The 16,096-nt window shown below is 44.0% G+C and overlaps 1 protein-coding gene across 1 annotated transcript; it reads left to right on the forward strand.

Moving 5' to 3' along the window:
• Positions 1–8: 8 nt before the first annotated feature.
• ankha (ANKH inorganic pyrophosphate transport regulator a) lies at positions 9–14,802 on the forward strand. The gene is made up of 12 exons (XM_050057166.1): positions 9–575; positions 1,615–1,831; positions 2,042–2,160; positions 2,428–2,511; positions 2,619–2,789; positions 2,965–3,099; positions 3,826–3,918; positions 4,015–4,107; positions 10,791–10,920; positions 11,064–11,187; positions 11,400–11,499; positions 13,907–14,802. Exons 1-12 carry the CDS (start codon positions 480–482, stop codon positions 14,033–14,035), a joined length of 1,491 nt encoding a protein of 496 aa, XP_049913123.1. The 5' UTR covers positions 9–479; the 3' UTR covers positions 14,036–14,802.
• Positions 14,803–16,096: the final 1,294 nt, after the last annotated feature.

Below are 16,096 nucleotides of genomic sequence, written 5' to 3' on the forward strand. Positions count from 1 at the left end.
ACGTGCGGGCAGCAGTGTGTTCCAGCCTCGGGGAGGGTCGACAGCAAGCGGCACAGGCGCAGTCTAATGCGGAGCGAGATAACTAATCCAGACCAGTGTCGGATTATCGTTTTCATCCACAGATATTTCATCGTGAGACACCTCGGGACGCCTCCTTCGCTCCAATCCGGCGCTGTGTTTGATGTCACCTTGCGTCTCCCCCCACCCCCTTGATGATGATTCGCGAGGAAGATGCGCCGGTCTGAAATTTCCGTTGACCTTCGCCTCCGCTCAGCAGCATCGAAGCATTGTGAAGCGCCGCCGCCGCCGCCACAGGAGCGTCCCGGCTCCTGCCGCTGCCCCACTTAACCTCCCCTTCTCTCGCTAGGAACACACACAGGTGCTGTGACTGCCTCCTGAAGCCTGCTCATCTTTGATTTTCTCTTCAATCAATCAAGACCGAGGCAGATGCCCCTCGCTCTCTCATCCCGGCTTGTACTATGGTGGAGTTTCCATCTCTCAGTCCTTACTGGCCTCTCATCCGCTTTCTGGTGCCTTTGGCTATCACCAATGTTGCCATCGACCTCGGGGAACAGGTAACGTTTGTGTTTTGCTAACCGTTGTTTTTCGCCCAGTAACTGTAGCGGTGCCTGTTTGCTAGCAGCGGCTAAGGGTTATTAACGGTTTCCTTTCCGTCGCTGTGGGAATTATGTCTCAGTGTGTCAAACACTGCTGTTGCACAGCGGTCTTTATTGTTTTAACACACACACACACCGTTTGTCCAACACTGACACCGGGAAATTTCCCCGTTAAACACGGCTGGCTTGTGTTTGTAGCTATAGCTAGCTTAGCTGGCAGGCTGAGAGGCACTGTGAAGACACCCATTAGGTTTTATATACATTATTTAGGAGGAGCAGAGACAGAAGGAGGCCCTTGTTTATTCTGAGAAATGTCACTTCTGTCACCAAATGAGCCACTGCGGGTTTTTATGCATCACCCAGCCTGAACAGGACAAGCAGCTCACATACCTGTCTGTGATTTGTTTGACATTTGATTAATCAGAACATCTGACTGAGGGCCTGTTTGGGGATCATGGCGGATCATGTGCACACATTAAACCCAATGTCATGTTTTCCTGCTTTGGCCATTTCCTGTTTTTTTCTCAGCCATATATGATCTGCTGGCTGCCCTCTCCACAAGACCCCGAGCAGATAGTGTGAGAGAGTACAAGAAAAAAACACATTGTAGCCGGGAGATGTTGGGATTAAGCTTATGTAATGTCTCTGTTAGCCGGTATAAATAGCACACAGTCCTGCAAAAGGAGAAGGGCAGCTGGAGTAGTACTTGTGAATGGAAATAATTCAGGGATAAAGAGTTGTAGGTGTTTCCTGTTCAGACTTCTGCTTTGCACTCAGTCAAAGGTCTCTTTTTTATTGTGTCTGCAAAGCACATGCAGGCATTCAGTTTTAATGCAGCACCATTTGGTCAGAGATAAAGTTAGGCTAAGTCATGGTCATGTGGGCTGGTCACGCTGCCATACTGAACTTCTCCCCCCCATCCTCCCCTCCTTCCCCATGTGCTGTCTCATTCCCCTGTCACCTCTCCCTTGCACCCACTCTGTAATATCTCTCCCAGGCGCTCAACAGGGGCATAGCCACAGTCAAACAGGATGCAGTGGAAATGTTGGCCAGCTATGGCCTGGCCTACTCCCTGATGAAATTCTTCACCGGGCCCATGAGCGACTTCAAGAATGTGGGTTTGGTGTTTGTCAACAGCAAGAGGGACCGGAGGAAGGCTGTGTTCTGCATGGTGACGGCCGGGGTCATCGCGTTCATCCTTCACATCTTGATAGGTGTGTGTTTAAAGGGTTGTTTGTGCACACGTGATGACACGCTGCGCTTAAACCGCATCCTGTAAAAGTGGAGTTTTGGAGTATTTGTGGCAAACCTGAAGTTTCATTATTGTGTGGCGACCTGTGACAGCTTTCTTTCAGCTCAAAACAACGGATAGAGACGATCTCCTTAACCTCCACTCACCCGTTGTTTCCTCTTTCTCTCTGTAGCTTACACAGATTTAGGATATTACATCATTAATAAGCTCCACCATGTGGATGAGTCTGTGGGGCACAAGACAAGAAAGGCCTTCTTATACCTGGCTGCATTCCCTTTGTTGGATGCGATGGTGAGTGGTGAGGATGGTGAGAATTATTCTACATGAGAAGTCTGACATTTTATCATGCAAGCATGAATTTAAACACACCTGACCTATAAATAGCTGGTTTTTAATCCTCTGTCCATGCTGGTGTCAAGTGATAGTGTATTCACTTCCTTTCATATATAGCCAGCCATCCAGCTTGTGGTTGAGGAAACGGCCAAAATAGAGCTTTTGTTTTTAGTTTAAAGCTTGGTGTCTGAGGATAACATCTCTGTCCATTGTTCTGTTCTGAAGGCATGGATTCATGCAGGGATACTTCTCAAGCACAAGTACAGCGTCATAGTCGGCTCAGCCTCAATCTCTGATGTTGTGGCCCAGGTAATGAGATCCATTCCTTTCTTTGTAATGTAACACAGAAGGCGACTATGGAAGAGTTTTGTAGTCAATGATCATTGGAGTTGAATTGCCGCTGTTCTGTCCCGCAGATTGTGTTCGTGGCCATTCTCCTCCACAGTAACCTAGAATGTGTGGAGCCTTTACTCATCCCGATCCTTTCCCTGTATATGGGTGCCTTGGTCCGTTTCAGCATAGTGGGTCTGGGTTACTACTGTAACATTCACGACAACATCCCAGACTCCAGTGGACTTGATGTGGGCGTAAGTGCTGCCTCTTTATTGTTAAACCCTTTAGTCTTTGGTGAGGAAAAAAGCACAAATATGACAGAAATAAATTAGAGATATGGACGTTTTACCTGCACTAAAAGAGCCAGAGGAATTAGTTTAAAATTGTAGTAATAAAATAAGGAATTAAGCAATGTATTGATCCCTGCAGGGCGATGCCACTATCAAAAAGATGCTGAGTTTCTGGTGGCCTCTGGCCCTCATCCTGGCCACTCAGCGTATCAGCCGACCCATCGTCAACCTCTTTGTGTCTCGCGACCTCAAGGGGACCTCTGATGCCACAGAGGTGGGTGTATCAGGAATTTAAATCCACCAGTACTGTTTATTTAGAAAGCATTTTCCTGTCTTTTATGTATACTGACTAACAGTCATGCCTGATTAAAAAGAACTAAAGTTTGTTTTTTTTTACATTTAATCTGGATGTTATTGATAAAGCTGCCAAAAATCACTTAATAATAATGCTTGTATAATTATAGGCTATTTTCCGAGTGCCAGTAAGAGAGACTTTACAGCTTTGTGAAGCCAGTGGACTAATTTTTCCCTCAAGTTATTGCAGATGAAAAGCCAGATGCTAGCAAACTCCCGCTGGAGCTTTCTGGCTTACAGAGACCCTAACTACTAGAGACAATACAAAGCTGTTTACCAGAATGAACTGGAAATCATCGACAACACTGGCTGCCAGTGGTTTGGGTGATTCACCATGTACATGTGGAACTCAGGGCATGATTACACTGAGTGAAAACATTCCTACATGGCCCTACTGTCCCTGCGTAAAGCCTCACACTGCCCGTTGTTGTTTGGGGCACAATGACAAGCTCAAGGCTGTTATCCAATCGTAAACTTGTGAAAAACCACACGCCGCTGGGAAAGTGAGAGACACACGTGTTGCTTTCATGTCTGCTATTGTTAGACACCTGCCATTAATTTAGCTGTGTGTGCCGCGTGCGGTATTTTCAACATTAAAGTGGTGGTGTGCCGATGACTTATAGCTGCTGTGTCTTTGTCATTCCAGGCTGTGGCTGTCCTCACAGCCACATACCCTGTGGGTCACATGCCCTATGGTTGGTTAACCGAACTGAGAGCAGTGTACCCTGCATTTGACAAGGTAATTCAGACTCCCCCGACTAATGTGTGCTGCACTGCTAACAGTTGATCACAGATGGGTTTCTTTATGGCACTAATGTTGCTCTCTTACCAACAGAACAATCCCAGCAACAAGCTGAATGCTGGCACCCCCGTCACCAAGTCACATATTAAAAAGTTTACATTCTGCTGTCTGGCTCTATCACTTACGGTAAGACGAGGATGAATCTTTGTTTTTCTTCTTATTCATGCACTTTTTTAACCCTCAGAATGTGGTATGAGTTAGCTCAGAAAGAAGGTGTGGTCAACAGTTTGTTTTTGTGGGCTGTGTGGAAAACAAAGCTGAATGTCTGGCTGGAATTTTTGAAGGAAAAAAAAGGAGGTTGGTGATGAAACTATAGGCCAATTGACATAAAATGAATCAGCAACAATTTTGATGACGGATTGATTTTTCTAGTTCAGTGGTTCTCAACCAGGGGGATCATAGAAAAAATAGGGAATAGTTTATTTTTGCTTTTTAGTTCACTACAGATGTGCACTGTGAGTACGAGTCATAAGAGTGACTACTGTGATCATAGGTTTCAGTTCCTCCACAGTTGTCTCATAAGCTGTAGTTGACTACTATAGATTTCTGGTCTTAATCATATCTAATGACCAGAATCTTTTCAGATGGAGGTCCCTGAAGCAAAATCAAATGGGACTCCTTGAGCTATTGTGTATCATTTGAGGGGTCCTTAACACAAAAAAGACTGCGAACCACTGTCACAGGTGGGAGGCTTTGACATTGTGCATGCTTGCTCACTGGAATAGCTTACAGTGACACTAACTGGAACTGAGCCATCATTAATGTTATCAATTTCACCTGTGCTTCTTCTCCTATGACAAATCAAATTGTCAGCTGTGGGAAAAAAGGTCTATTATTAAATAAAACTGCCAACTTTTTTGGCCTCCAGCTTCACAGATGTGAAGATTTGCAGGTTTACTCTTTGTTACATCACCAAAAATTAATATCTTTTGAAGAAATTGTAAGCTGCGTTTTTGACTGTTTTCTGACATTTTGTAGGCTAAACAATTAATTTAAAAGTTGCAGCACTTATTACGTTTGCTGAAATTATTTGTTTCAGGCATTGCTGTAATTTAGACGGTGCTATTTAAACATGTAGACCCAAGCTGGAAGGTGATACAGCTAATATGAAGTTCCAGTATTCATTTCATAATAGGCTTTCCTACACTTGCAGTGTATTTGTTTACAGTCTAAGGTGTCCTTCATTGAGACTTGACCTCCCCTACAGTAGGTGTTAGGTGTCAGTTGCCCTACCAAGGTGTCCTACAACAACCTCATATCCAAAGCAAGTCATTTTTCTTTAAGAAATTCATTTAAAAATGCCTGATTATACAGCATACAGCATTTTTAAGCAGATGTTTTTTTTAGCAAATATTATGGCTTTTTTTGGGTGGGGGTTGTAATTCTATTTCTGTACATGCTGATAATAAGGTAAAAAAAAAAACATCACCAACAGGCAGAACATTTTCCCCAAAACACAACACCTCTGCTTTGTTTACCCTTTTCTAATCCCATTGTACCACAGATTGTAATATAAGTGAGAGTAGGTCAGGGTTCAGCTGAGCACTGACACAACCAGTTCAGTGTTGTGCCGAAACATGTCTGACATAGTTTTTGCAAAGCTTGCTAAAGGCAATTCCATCAAAGGTTTCCCACTATACAAGCTCTGAACCTGACTGCTTCCTCAGAAACTATGACAGAACGTGGGGGTTCTAAAAAAAAGGTCCCACGTTCGAGTTAATTATGATGGTACAGCTGTACGCTAATGTACAAAGTGATGGGGGCTTAAAGCTTTAGTTGCAGGCGTACTGAATGTACTTTTCCTTTGCCGTCCTGTCGCGGTTTCAGGTTGCAGAGAGAGAGAGACACATTAGGGTGGAATTTGTGAAGAGGCTAAGGGGCTTTTGTTTCCCCCTAAACACTCCCACTCAAGCTTTAAGAGCGTATTAAAATAGGCATTCACGTAAAATATCAGTTAACACATTCCAAAAGCCGCTCGCAGGTGTATTATGTCTTCTAAGTAATGAGTGCTGCAGTCACACCATGTACGCTGCTGCTTTGTGTTTTTGTTTTTCATCATACTGTTTAGTATGCCAGCAGACCTGCATGTACACTGTATGATCCAAGTTCTCTCATCATATTTGCTAAGTGAATTTGTGTCAAGTCAAAAGCAGCCTTTGACCCAGATAGTTGTCGTAACAGCCCGAATAAGAAAAACAGGAAGTTTGTGGCCAAGGTTGGGTCTTATAGTAGGCGGGGGAGGAGGATGAGGGTGGCACTCCAGATGTGGAATACCAGAGCTGTACACATATACGTGAGCTTGCATGTGCTCGACACAGCAAAACAAGCAGATAGGTATGTCCTGTAGCGGCGTTGAAAACACAAGCTGACAGCCCGCATGCCAGGACTTGTTCTGATTACACACAGAAGAAATCCAACAGAATGAAAAACAGCAGAGGAGGCAGACGAGGTGTATTTGAGAAAGGAGCTGAGTAATGTTCTGTAACAAAATAATTTCATCTTATGAAAGCAGACTGTGTTTAGGATGTCGAGGCAATGAGTGTGGATGTCTCACCTTGTTTAGAGAAACCGCAGCTGAGTCAGGGGAGACGGCGGTTTCGCTTGAGCCAAACAAATTAGTTATTATGTGCCTCCATCTTACTAAAATAATGATAGATGGTAAGGCAATACCAAATGAAATCATCAGTTACAAGTAATCTAGTCCTATATTTTGGGCTACGGATCTAAACCCACAAAACCACATCAAAGGCACATCATTTCCTACTACATGTGTAGTTCTTTAAAAAGGGTGAGATGGCGAAATGTTGAAATTACTCCAGGTGATTATTCTTTCATTGGACTCAAAATATTGTAGTAGCGCTTTCATCTTGTGCTGTGTTAGTCTTTCTCCTCCCTTTAGTTTCTCTTACCGTAAAGTAATCTCAGCAACATAAAATAATTTTACATTTATCCATTTGCAGACTCTTTTGTCCAAAGGGACGTACAAATGATGTCAAATCCAAGCCACATTTGATCAAGGAAAAGCCTCAGAGAATAAGTAATGCAGTACTCCACGTCTTAAAGCGATTGTTTGAAGAGAAGAAGGGGTTCTGCTGACTGAATTGAGTTGCATTGAGCGGCATAATCATATAGGACTGAAAGTTTGTGAAAGTTAGCTGCCCGTCAAACGGATGTCCAGATTTCTTGCAGCCTTTGTTGGAGGTGGAGCTGAGGTGGATGCTTATGTTGTGCTGAAAGACTGGCTGGGAACAACAGGAGTGTCATCAGCATAGAGACAGTGCGCATATATGCTACCTCTCTGGTAGATATAGGGTGCTAAAATAATCCTTTGACATGCTGAAATCTAATGTTTTAGCTAGCTACAGGCATTTTGTTAGTGTTTCAGGCCTTGGTTGCATATTGTGGCGCCGGTTATTTTCCCCTTCTATGGGTGTGGTTTTAAGAGTGTGACAAGTTGCACTTTGACTCCATAGCAATAGTAGGAAAAACCTAGTGAGTGGATAATTGGACCAAGAGAGGGGCTATGTATTGAGGGGACAAGGGGACCAAGCACTGATCCTTGCGGTACCCCAGTGGGGAAGAAGTGATGTTTGGCATCTTTCCTTAGCACCACTTTGAACAATCCCCATGAATACTGAGCCCTGTGAGCTAGGACTCACTCAAGAGTAGTGCAGCACTTGAGATGCCTAGTTCAAATGGGGTGTAGGGATGTACCCAACTTAGAATTGTGTCAGTCAAACCAGATTCGTCCCTTTTCCTCTGTATAGAGTTGAAGAGTTTCACAGGGTACAGCAGGACATGCAGGGTGACAGTGACTTTTATAAGATCGTACACAGGCAAAGTTAGCCCGAGCGAATGCAACCAAACTACGCTAACAACAGTTAGGAAACAATGTTTTTTACAAAACTAGTTATCAAACAAAGGTCTGAGACTATCTGTTAAGTCACTGTGAGCTGTGAATTCACCACTTCTGAGCAGAAGGCAGAAGATAAGGTTATCTCAGAGTCTGGCCGGGCAGAGCCTTTCTTACTCCAGCAGCACCCTCCATTTCACTAAGACTTACCCCGGGTTTGTGTCTGCAGCATGAAAGCAGAGGAGCACTATCTCTGCAGTTTATTCTGGGAATTCGTCCCGTCCCTAGAAGTACACTGAACATTGACTGACAACAAAAACCCAAACAAACACAAAAAACTGCTTAAAGAGATAGTGCACCCAAAAATGAAAATTTAGCCATTATCTACTCACCCATATGCCGACGGAGGCTCAGGTGAAGTTTTAGAGTCCTCACATCCCTTGCGGAGATCCAAGGGGGCAGCGGCTAGCACACCTAATGGCAGACGGCGCCCCAGACTAACGTCCAAGAACACAAAATTGAAACCACAAAATATCTCCAACATGCTCATCCGTAGTGATCCAAGTGTCCTGAAGCCCCGACATAAAAAGTTGTTTCGAAAAATGTCATATGAACTCTCGCGCTTGCACGAGACCAGCGAAGGACAGCCCAACATGTCTGAAGACTTTGAAATTGAGGAGGAACAGCATTTCTTTGTTGAGCCGTATTTGTTTGAGCCCGAGTATACGGACGCGGAACTCAGGCTACTGGACGAAGCAGCCGCCGCAGCTCATGAGCCTAACCCTCAGCCAGCCGCAGAATACCGGAGTCGAGCACTGGAAACCTGGTGGTGTACTTGTTTCAAATGCAAAGCAATGCCAACGGATGAGGAAAGTCTTTTCTGGTCAGACTGGGAATTGGCGATGCCTGCACTTGAGAATCTGGACATCAGTACTGACGAGACTGCTGCTCTTCAGAGACAGTGCATCACCAATCACCCTGAGTGCGCACACGTGAGCGCGGAGCACAGAGAAGCAGTCAGAGCTACAGGCTACAGTGAGGCTAAAAACAGAGTTCATATGACGTTTTTCAAAACAACTTTTTATGTCACGGCTGCAGCACACTTGGATCACTACGGATGAGCATGTTGGAGATATTTTGTGGTTTCAATTTTGTGTTCTTGGACGTTAGTCTGGGGCGCCGTCTGCCAGCAGGTGTGCTAGCAGCTCCCCCCGCCGATCTCCGCAAGGGATGTGAGGACTCTAAACTTCATCAGGGCCTCCGTCGGCATATTGGTGAGTAGATAATGGCTGAATTTTCATTTTTGGGTGCACTATCCCTTTAACTGAGAGGTCTCTGACTGATGATTTCAAACTGACTTGAAGGAAGCAGCCCTGATAGGGTGGACAGGATGATTTGGTGGTTCAGTGTCTGAGACTGCCAACAGGTTTAGCAAGATGAGACCTCAGCATTCTATCACTGACAGCAGTACAAGTGGAAACCATTTTGATCTGAATCACAGATTATGTTGATGGAGAAAATCTGAGACAGACACCATTTTTCCTCCTTGACACCAATTCTGATACCTGAACCTAATTATCTGCCAATACCGAGTGCCGATCCGATACCATTGTGTTTGGAAAAAAGCTACATACTTCAAACCCTGTATGGATGTGAAATGATTGCTATCATTGTTGTATGGCATTGCTCAGATTAAAGCCTTTGCAAAATATAAATAAATACATACTTTTATCCAATATAAAACTATTGCCAAATTGCTGACATATTGCTCAGTTAACATTACTCAGTTTACCAGAAATCAGTTTTTCTTCCCTATTCAAATACACAAGTTGCTGTGTAGGCCATTTTTTTAGAGCCACAAAGAGGAATTGATTTCTAGAAAAACTGTGGTTTTATCTGATTGTGACACTACTTCAAAGTTTGTCAAAAATGACATGGTATCAGATTAGTGTGTAGACTTGTGTTCAGCATTTTGGGCAGTATTGGAGGCCTTTCTGATATTTTTATCCGTTTCGGACCAACTCTAGTGTTCAGGATCCTTTTTTTTTTTTTTTTTAACAACGGGGTAACCTGGGCCTGTACTCACAGCTTGTGTTTAGAGAGGGAAGACGGCAACATGTCCAACTCATCAACAAAACTGCACAAATGTCTGATGGACAGGAAATTAAAAAAGCGATGTTGATCACAGCTGATTGCATGGTATTCAAATGAGGGTGAATTTCCATTTGTTGGAAATTAGAGAACCTGTCTCACCTCCTCGCTTATATGCATGAGCAGAAAGGATGATTGGTGGAAAGCACAGCTGGATTAGCAGTATTGTTTTTGGATGTATCCAGGTGTCAGTGGGCTTGTGTGTATGATATGTGACTGGACAGCCAAGACAGAGATGAGATTAGGTTTATTGACTGCATACAGGAAGCTCCACTGACCAACTAAGAAGGAGGTACAAGCAAGTGGGGACTGCTGTAAAGTCTGGAGGTTTTAAGGGTAGGTTGCATTTTTGCATCAGAGCGAGATTTGCGTTTGCTTTGAATAACAGAAACATTCTTTAAAAAAACACCTTTTATGGGTCTCCAGGCCTCCTGGTGCTCGTTCTAAGTTTGGAGTGCAGAGAAACTATCTTAATACAATTTTAAACAAACTGATGTTTTATTCATGCTCAGATCAGTCGGGTTCATACTAATGCTTAACACTCACTAACTTGCTTTTAATACATTAATAGCTCTGAGATGCATCGGTAATGTTGCACGTGCCTCGGCAACTGCTTCCAGAAACAATAACATTGTCTGTCATGTGTTTGCTCACTCGCTTGTTTTATGTGAGCTTCAAAGGCCCACATTCAATCCGAAACCCCTTGAGTTAATGAACTAATGAAATCTAATGAGGCGTGCCGGGCAACTCTTTTGTGGTGCAGCGAACGCAAAAATTAATTTGCTTTTGTCCGTTTTGTGTCCAGCTTTGCTTTGTGGTGTTTTGGACTCCTCATATATCAGAGAGGATCCTGGTTGATGTCATTGGAGTGGAGTACGCTTTCGCTGAGCTGTGTGTGGTCCCGCTCCGAATTTTCTCCTTTTTTCCCCTGCCAGGTAAGACACTTGATTTCAGATGTTTTTCAGCATCAGAGTCCAGCTGCATTTTCCTTCCTGCTGCGGCTTTAGCCGGGGCGTAACACGGACCAGTGGGGTGATGTTTCCACTTTGTGTGTGTGTGTGTGTGTGTGTGTTTGCAGTGACTGTTCGGGCTCATTTGACTGGATGGCTCATGACCCTGAAAAAGACCTTTGTGCTGGCCCCCAGCTCGGTTCTACGCATCATTGTCCTCATCACCAGTCTAGTTGTGCTGCCTTATATGGGGTAAGTCAACACTTCAGAGAACAGTGTCAGGGTCACAAAGGTCAGCACTGTGACTCAGGCTTGCTGTGTTATTTCATGCAGTATTGTGTGTTGTTTCTGGTAAAATATTTGCTTTTTTATATTCTTCCTTTTTATTCCTGAATAGATCAAACAGGAGGATGCACTTCCACACTTCTAAAATAATCATGTATTTATAATCCTTTGTATTTCAGGGTTCACGGGGCCACACTCGGAGTTGGATCCCTCCTGGCTGGCTTCATAGGAGAGTCAACAATGGTTGCCATAGCAGCGTGCTATGTTTATCGCCAACAGGTGAGCACACCTGGGTTGAGGATGTTGCAAACAAGAGTGTACACATCTTACTCTGTACTTTCTGCAAATTCCACGAGCAACCGGTTTTAACGAGGCACGTCCCTCATGTATTATGCTCATCCTGTTTCGTGTGAATAGGAATGTAACGGAAACTAATCCATCATGAATATGTGCAAGAAAAAAGACCTTTAAAACCTTTTATTTATGACTTCCTATCTTAACTCACACACGTTTGTTGTATTTGACACATATTCCTCCGTAGTTGAAGAGAGATTGGCACATAATGCTACATGTATACTCCATTTTGGGTCTGAAAAGTCACACGTTTCTGTCCCTGCAGTCCATTGCAAGTCGGGAGTCGATAATCCCTTTTGGTATTCCCAACTTCTAAATAGGTCCCAGTGCAGCTACTCAGGACAGCATAGACACCAGCAGCAAACTTATGTCTGTGTGGTGAGGTTATGAGGTTCACAAGCATCTACAGAGGACCTGGTACCACAGTGCCATGAACGTAGAAGCAAGAGCGAGAAACAGCGTATAAAATAAGTCAACTGTTCAGCAGCTCAGAATTGTGTAAACAGGTGTTGCATGAGATACACGTTTGCAAAGACTTCTGTCGAGCACAAATCAACGAAATCTGCTGGTATTGCTAACAGTGGCTAACCTGGCTAGAACTAGTATTGCTAACAACATCTTGGGTTTCCGACTTGTTGTACTGGAACGTGGTCAACTCAGGTGTGACGTTATTCCCAGCTCCGACCTCTGACGTAATTGGAAAGCAGCATATGACAGAGAACTTGGGCTTGATGGATCTTCCAAACTTCAAGACTTTGAATTCTGACTTGAATGACAGTTCCATTGCACTTGTACTGTCGGTGGTATAGACTGTATAATGAAGATGGACGACATGACAGTAAAGTTAAAACATCTCGGATCGCCCCCTGGTGGCTGGCTTCAGTATGGGTCATAAACGCCACCGCCTCAGTTAGCAGATGGGACATAGGCTAGACAAAAAGTTCAAATGTCAAATTTTTCCCAAAGATTTAGGTAGTTCTTGTCACACTTAGGTATGTTCAAGTGTTCCTTCCTATGAAAAGTGGGTTTGATATAATTAACAGCTGTTTGTGCCAATTTGTGTGATCAGTGGCGCTGCTCGCAATTGTTCGGGCGGGTGTATGGGTGGGAACTTGATACCATGAAGATCACGACTGTGCAGACTTCGGCTCCAAATGACGTCACCAGCACACGAAATCAGCAGCTGTATCCAGAATATTCTGGCTTCATTCTTGTACAATAGGAGGAAGTGGAGACACGTTGTCCATCTTTATATACAGTCACTAGTCAGAGGAGTTCCAAGTACAGTGTATTACAGCATGTGCTCCTACTAGAAAAACAGCCAGAGTAATTATTTGGATTAATTTTTTAAACTTCTCCATAAGAACCCTTCTTAATTTACTCTGAGTGCATATTATTAATTTCCCAGTTTTAAGTTTATCGTAATCACATCCAAGTCTTTTAAATATCCCAATTTATGTTTCCAGTTTGTAATTAGTGCTGATAAGCAGAAGCGTAACCTAATGAGGTTATTGTGGCCAGGAGACTCTGTGTTTATACTTCCTTGTACATTTGACAACTGAATCACTCAGGCCCTGTTTAGACGACGTTTTTTTCTAAAAACAGAAAATTCTGTCCTTTGCGTTTTAAAAAACTTCTGCGTTTATGACGATGTTATTGAAACGATCCCCGTTCACACAGAGCCGCAAAATCTACTGGAAATGCTGTATTATGCACGCCAGGCCAATGGGTGGCAGTGTAAATTTGCAAAGCAACACTACGGCATGACGCCATGCGCCTGCGCTGAAGCGCCTTCCTCTACAACGCAGTGATTACAAACCGAAACAAAGAAGACACAATGGTGAAAGCACGCACAGATAACTTTGTCTGGACGGACGGCGAGGTGGAGTTGCTACAGTAACAGATCTACACTTCAAATCAACAGGGTGCACAAACAAAGCTCGGCATTGTTGTTGTGACAGTCGACTTTTTTGCGCATGCCTAGTGACTGGAACCGTAATGCGCATGTGTGAAAAGTCTCCGTTTTCAGAGGAACTGCATATTGCAAGTTTACATGACAACGGAGATGCTGCCGTTTCCAAAAAATTGCACTCTGGAATGCGTTTTCAAAATGTTGCGTTTTCAGGCACCCAAAACGTCGCTGTCGTGTAAACGATCGGCCAAAACGCAACTAAAGTTTACCGTTTTCAGTTGAAATCGTTGTCGTATAAACGGGACCTCAACCTGTTAAACTGTGCTCCTCCGATTAGTCTCAGCTGCAGTTTGTCGCAGTGCCAGTTCTCCGTTTCTCAGGGACTTGTAAGGATTTCTTTCTTGTCTTTCGTCTCCACAGAGAAGCAATGAGATGTCCAATGAGCTGGTGGTGGAGGGCGAGGACTCCGCCCCGATGAGCGAGGTGTGCTCCCGGACTCAGATGGACGCCATCGAGGAGCTCCAGGAGGAGGAGGAGGAACAGGAGTGAACTCTGACTGCAGGGGAAGGTAAAGCCGACCTCCATGTGGAACTTTGCTGAAGAGGAGACGGCCGAGTGTTACAGTGCTGGAGAGGAGAGAGGACCCGAGTATGGTTTTGGTTTCAGAGGTTCTCCCCGACGGACTAAACTTTGAATAAGAGTGACGAGGTCTCCTTCACGTTGACCTCACACACCATTTAAACGCACACTGTAAAGAAAGCCATGCACCTCCAAGTGTTCATCCATCAGTGTAAATACCGTTACGTCTTCCGATCTTCAACATCAGCCGGTGTATTAACCACTATCATGTGTTTACTGGTAAACAAGGGAAAATGACACAGGAGAACTTTTCCTCCTCAGCAGCGAGAATGAAATGTCTGTCGAGTGGTAGTGGAGTTGCCAAAATACAGAGTTCATTATTTTATGTTATTTTATCAAGATTAAGCGGCAAGGCCTTGCTTGAATTCAAATATAGACATGTTGTGGGACTTGTTGGGTTGTGCAATCGTATTTTACATACAACGGTGTACAGATTATTGTTGTTTTATATAGGTAATGCAATGTGTATATTTAATTGCCCAGAGGGGTCAGGAATCCCTCGTTATATCATTGCGTGTGTTACGGAATACAATTATGATTGTTCACTTTTAATGCAGTCTGGGAGTCCATCTACTTTTGTTTTGCCAAGCATTTTCCTGGTAGTATTCAGACTGTCGTACGTACTGTATATACTGTATAGGCATTCTTATTTGGCAAATAAATTGCTTTATTATTAACCCTTGTGTTTTGTTGACATTGGCTGAAGATGGTTCATTTTTTCCTTTTTAAAGGTCCAGTGTGTGGCATCTAGTGGTAAGGTTACAGAACTGAAATTTCTCCCATATGCCAACTGTGTAGGAGAACTACAGGGGCCGATGACAAAACACAAATATCTAGAGCCAGTGTTTGGTTTGGCCGTTGTGGGCTAATGTACATGGCAGACTCCTTGGATGAAGACCTGCTCTGTATTGTCACGGCAAACACAACCCTGCGCACTTAATACTATTACTTAAGGTAAACGCTTGACTAGGGCTTCCGGGGCTTGGCTGCCTGTACGTATATTAGCAGAGAGTAAGCATGCGGCTGCCAAGCTAAAGGTAAGGGATGTGGGCCTACCTGTTGCTTTGCTGTTTTGGCCCTCATCCAAAAGCCGTCACTCAATCAGCTCGCTCTCTGTGGTACTACATTGACAGTTCATTTGTGGACATTAAACACACAGATAACTAGAAACAGAACTTGAGAGGGAAGGGAGGAAACTCAGAAAATGATTTGGTACGTCCCAATACATAGTATGTCAAATGCAGTATGCCAAAAATACCAGGATATTCTAACACTACTACTACTACTGCAACAGCATTCTTTATGGTACACCATCCAAAGTCCTAAATAACATCCAGAACTCTGCTGTCTGTCTACTCACCCGTTCCCACGATCACATCACCCCTGTCCTGTCCCTCCTCACTCCTAAAGCCCTCCATAACCAGGCCCTCTCCTACCTCACCGATCTGCTCCACCGCCACACTCCTTCCCGCAGCCTTCGCTCCTCTGATGCCAACCTCCTGACTCCACCACTCAGGACCAAGCACCAGACCTGGGGCGACAGCGTCTTCTCCATAGCCGCCCCCTCCCTCTGGAAGACTGCACTGACCTCTCCTGATTCAGATCACTCATCAAAACTTTTCAAAACGGGTTTTAATGTGTGAATGATGTTGTGTGATTGTTTTTAACTCATGTAAAGTGTCTTTGAGTACCATGAAAAGCGCTCTATAAATAACACACCCCCAGGCTCTATACCTAGCTTAGCCCAACCCACCAACCTGACAGTATAACCCAATATGTAGAGAAGTATCCTCCCCCCTTTGACACAAACCTGTTTTGCACATTTGATGCAGGTGACAAAAACACATTACCATAAAGTGTTCCTGTTTTTTTAAGTTATGAGGGCTATGCATGAACACATTTGTCACTGACAGGCAAAGTAAATGCAGTTTGTTGTCCTACTGTAGTCCTACAGTGACATTACTTACTAAG

Source organism: Epinephelus moara, chromosome 11 (assembly GCF_006386435.1).
Source record: "Epinephelus moara isolate mb chromosome 11, YSFRI_EMoa_1.0, whole genome shotgun sequence".
Classification (NCBI taxonomy): domain Eukaryota; kingdom Metazoa; phylum Chordata; class Actinopteri; order Perciformes; family Serranidae; genus Epinephelus; species Epinephelus moara.